Consider the following 4,516-nt stretch of genomic DNA (forward strand, 5'->3'; position numbering starts at 1 on the left):
TTTCATCTTGAAGACCTTGAAGATCTTGAAGAGATTTGAGGGAGATTTTGAGTTGTTTAAGCCGCCTTTGCTGTGATACAAATATTCTGAGTTCATCAATCAAATGGTTCACTCCAAAAAGGTATATATGTTTTATCCTATAATGTAACCTCTTAGTGCTAGGCAAGGCGGAGAGCAGGGCTAAGTTTAGTGCCAGGCTACTGCAAGGGCTCTGTGTGAACGGCAGGAAGTGAAAATCAGCTATCAGAGACCGACATCACAAGATACTCAGCTTCATTGTTCTGTAATATTCAAATAAACCTTACTCCCTTAATTTGCCTTTTCTCTGTAACCCCCTTCCTCTCCACCTCTTTCGGCCTACGCAAGTTAGTTTTTCTCTGGATTCAGTTCTCTCTCATAGCTCTCTCCCTTGTTCTGGCATGTCTCAGGCCTCACCCAACCCTCTCTCTTGCTCCATTATTCTGCATAATAAGGCACTGGGCTTGGACTTAAGGCGTTCTTAAGGCGCTACGTTGTCTGACATGGTCTTCACCATGTCAGACATCATGGTGACACTGATGCAGCCAGGGCGTTGTCATGACCCCACGTCAATGTTTCGTTGTGTTAACATACGGTGAACTTTGCTCTTTAACATGGTGATCATGGTAAATATTTTGACCAATGTGTCTCGTCTTTCAGGATTTACAGACCCGAGGCTCAGTCCAGAACACATACCGCAGAAGGACCTTTAACCCCGCAGGGAATAGCCAAACAAGGATGATCTTTTCATCTTGGAAGCCCCCATCCCCTCTACTCCTCCTCATCCTTTTCCTGAGCCAGTGGACAGAGATATCCAACAGCACCACCTCAAACCCTCCCACCACCGCCACCTCAAACACCACTTCCGCAACCCCTGACAGCATCGTTATAAACTCCACCTTCCCGGATGCGGTGTGGGGCTGCCGGCCGGGGCTAGACCCGGCCTACCACTACCTGTGTGACCGCCATGCGGTGTGGGGCGTGGTCCTGGAGGCCCTGGCCTCTCTAGGCTTCCTGCTGAGCACCGGCCTAATGCTGGGCCTGCTCCTCTGGGCACTGTGCACCTGCCGCAGACGCAGCAAGCGCAGCGGCCTGGGCGGCACGCTGGCCTCAATGACCCTCTTCCTGCTCGCCACCGCCGGCCTCTTCGCGCTCACCTTCGCCTTCATCGTCTGCCTCGGGCCCCAGACCTGCCCCGTGCGGCTCTTCCTGTTCGGGGTGCTGTTCGCCTTGGCGTTCAGCTGCCTGCTGGCCCGCAGCATGGCCCTGCTGGGCTTCGCGGCGGCCCGGGGGTGGGGGGAGCCGGCGCTGGCCCTGGGGCTCTTCACGGTGCAGGTGGTCATCGGGGCCGAGTGGCTCCTGGTGGTGCTGGTTAGGGACAGGCAGCCCTGCGAGTACAGCCAGGAGGAGTTTGTGATGCTGCAGATCTACGTGCTGTGTCTCTTGGCCGCGGGGCTGCTGCTGTCGCTCCACGCCGTCTGCCGCTCCTGTCGTTCCTACGGTTACACCGGTGGCAACGGCCGCTGGCAAGGCCGGAACGAGGCCGCCATGCTGTTCGTCACCCTGCTCCTCTCTGCCGCCGTCTGGGTGGTGTGGATCATCATGGTGACCTGGGGGAACGACAGGATAGGCCGGCGGCCGCACTGGGACGACCCCGTGCTGAGCGTGGCGCTGGTGGCCAACGGAGGGGTGTTCCTGCTGGGCCATGGCCTGGCCCGGGTCACCCTGTTCTGCCAGGAGGAGGCTCAGGCCAAGGAGGGGCCGCTGAGCTTCGCGGGCTGGACCAGCCCCAACGCGGAGATCCCGGGGCTGAGCAGTGTGAAGGAAGGGCGGGAGAACGGCAGCTTCGAGAACGACGGCGGTGTTGGGAAAGGTGAGCATGAGAATCACCTTCGTCCTTGTTTGGAAAGACACCAAGTCAGGGGTTCCATTGGGCGGTGAATACAGACACAGGTCATTAAGTAGCAGGTAGGGGTTGGGCAGTTAATATAGACCCAGGTCATTTAGGAGCAGGTAGGGGATGGACAATGAATACAGTAGCTCGGGTTTAGGCAACTTGCTGAAGGTAGACCAGATCATTCCATCCTATCTTGATGCACATTATCGTGAAATTCTGCATCACTTAGTAATGTACTAATGTACATGCTGCTTCAGAAGTACAAGATGTTTTGAATTTTGTGGGGCTTTCCCACTCCTGCCTGCATGAAACTTGTGATTCAACCAATGGCCTAGAGGCGTTTCCCCAGTGCTCGATGAAAACCTGTCCAGCTTAATCTTTAAATGGATGCCAGGGCCAGTCTCCCTATGAGTCAGGCTGCCTGGGCAATCATAATAGGGAATAATGATTGAATAAACTGTACTGTGTGTCCTCCACCCTCCAGGGAGGAGACCGGGGAGGGAGCCGACATTGCAGTCCCCATACGAGTCTGGCTTCTCCATGACGGTGAGTCTCAAGCACTTGGTACACGTCTGATTTCACTGTTTAGGCCTGTTCTACGTCTGGCCAAGTCATACTGATAGGTTCATGAAAACATATGGCACTAGTGTGGAAGTATATCTGGTCTACCTTCAGCAAGATGCCTAAGTCCTAGCTACTGTATTCACTGCCCAACCCCTTCCCTGCTCCTTAATGACCTGGGTCTATGTTAACTGCCCAACCCCTTCCTGCTACTTTATGACCTGTGTCTGTATTCACTGCCCAACCCCTAACTCCTCCTTAATGACCTACCCATGTTTTCACTGCCCAACCCCTCCCTGCCACTTAATTACCTGTGCCTGTATTAACTGTCTAACCCCTACCTACTACTTAATGACCTGTGTCTGTATTCACCGCCCAACGGAACCCCTGACTCCTCCTTAATGACCCACCCCTGTCTACACTGACTAACACCTACCTACCCGTTAATGACCTGTATGTGTACTGTGGAACCCCTATCTGCTTGTGGTTGATAGTACAGGTAACAGGTGTTATTTCTGCATTTCAGGAAATAGATCCGGAGAGAGACTACACCATCCCTAGACCTCAGACAACCAACACCAACCAGCCGTATGACCAGTACTACACACACAGCTTCAACAACTAAGGCTGACTTTGTGTCTCTCTCTCTCTCTCTCTCTCTCTCTCTCTCTCTCTCTCTCTCCTGCTCTCATCACTCTCTCTATATATATATATATATATTTATTCCCAACAGACTTTTAAATCAAACTCACACTCTGGATGTTTTGGGGGATGGGGATTCATTGGATGAAAACAAACTCCAGATGAAACTGCTGCGAACCGGGGGAACGAGTCGAGAGAACAGACGATGAAAAGAGAGAGAAAACAGAAGAGAGGAGATGGTGACAGGCTGTCCCAGAGGAAGAGACTACTTGTGTACATATTTACATTCTCCACCTGTTACAATTATTAGTATTGTAACAGGTATTTCTAATAATCTTTAATAAAAGTCGACTTTTGGATCTTACACTGAGCCTTTCATTCCCACCTCTCTAGCATCTACCGATATAGTTCCCAACATGATCCACAAGGGGGCACTGTTTAGCCACACCAAACCCATTCAATTTATGTGCTCTTAGTCTTAATGTAATGATGAGCATGATTTTGAACGGAAGTGTGATGTTGTGTGATCAGTGTGACACATATTGGAGAAAAAAAAAAAATACTCTCAATCGCATATTCCAAAATGGCATTCAGCTGTCAACGATGACGTCACGTGTGTGAATATGTTTCAGGCCAGGGGGAGTGGCTGTCAGAAAGGTCAAATGTTTCCAACTAGTGCAAAGCAATTTTCATGTATGTTCCCGTTCAGCCAACCGCCTCTAATCTATTCTTTCAATTAGTCCCTCTTCAATTACTCAGAGAGCTCATGCCTACAAATTGCCAATACCCCCCCTGTGCATTAAGACAATTACCACACACCCCCTGTTCACGCTCATGATGACTCCAGTGAGGGTTCTCCAGTCTAGAAGATCATATCTCTCTAAACGAGGCCTAGTGTTTAATATGGAGGAACAGTTAAGTGTTTAGCCCTGCTGCAATAATGATACATAGTCCACCTACTGTCCTTTCCCCTCATATCGTCAGGAAACTCTTCTGACATTAATGTTTCCAGTTCATAACGCTCTGTCGTTGTAATGGTAATGAATGGGAAACATGTTAACTACCATTTGTTTGAAAATTCTAGCTTCCTGTGGGATAACTTAAAGGGGTAGGGGGACTACTTTCTCAGCAGCGGCGGAATTTCACTTTGCTCCGGTGTAGCAACGAATTCACTACAGCAGAAGGTAAACAGAAGCGCACTCCAGGTAATATCAGTCCGCCGCTGCCGTAGCTTGCTTCCAACTACAGGGATTATAAACTAAATGCAATGCGATGTAAGGGTAAGTTTATTTCTAACAATATTCTATCAACACAGACATTCACATCGATAGTCGGGCATTATAATTGGTTTGCCTCGGGAGTGGGTAAAACTGTTTTTAGTGGCAGGCTAGCAGTTCC

The 4,516-nt window shown here is 50.2% G+C and overlaps 1 protein-coding gene across 1 annotated transcript; it reads left to right on the forward strand.

Annotated features, from left to right (window-relative positions):
- Positions 1-756: 756 nt before the first annotated feature.
- Positions 757-3,327, forward strand: LOC311372674 (G-protein coupled receptor family C group 5 member D-like; the record flags this gene model as incomplete). Its single annotated transcript, XM_084489639.1, has 4 exons — positions 757-1,891; positions 2,400-2,461; positions 3,003-3,064; positions 3,210-3,327. The coding sequence occupies 4 exons, from the start codon at positions 757-759 to the stop codon at positions 3,325-3,327; spliced, it is 1,377 nt and encodes a 458-aa protein (XP_084345765.1).
- Positions 3,328-4,516: the final 1,189 nt, after the last annotated feature.

The sequence above is a fragment of the Micromesistius poutassou genome, assembly GCF_964030765.1.
Source record: "Micromesistius poutassou genome assembly, contig: SCAFFOLD_6228, whole genome shotgun sequence".
Lineage (NCBI taxonomy): Eukaryota > Metazoa > Chordata > Actinopteri > Gadiformes > Gadidae > Micromesistius > Micromesistius poutassou.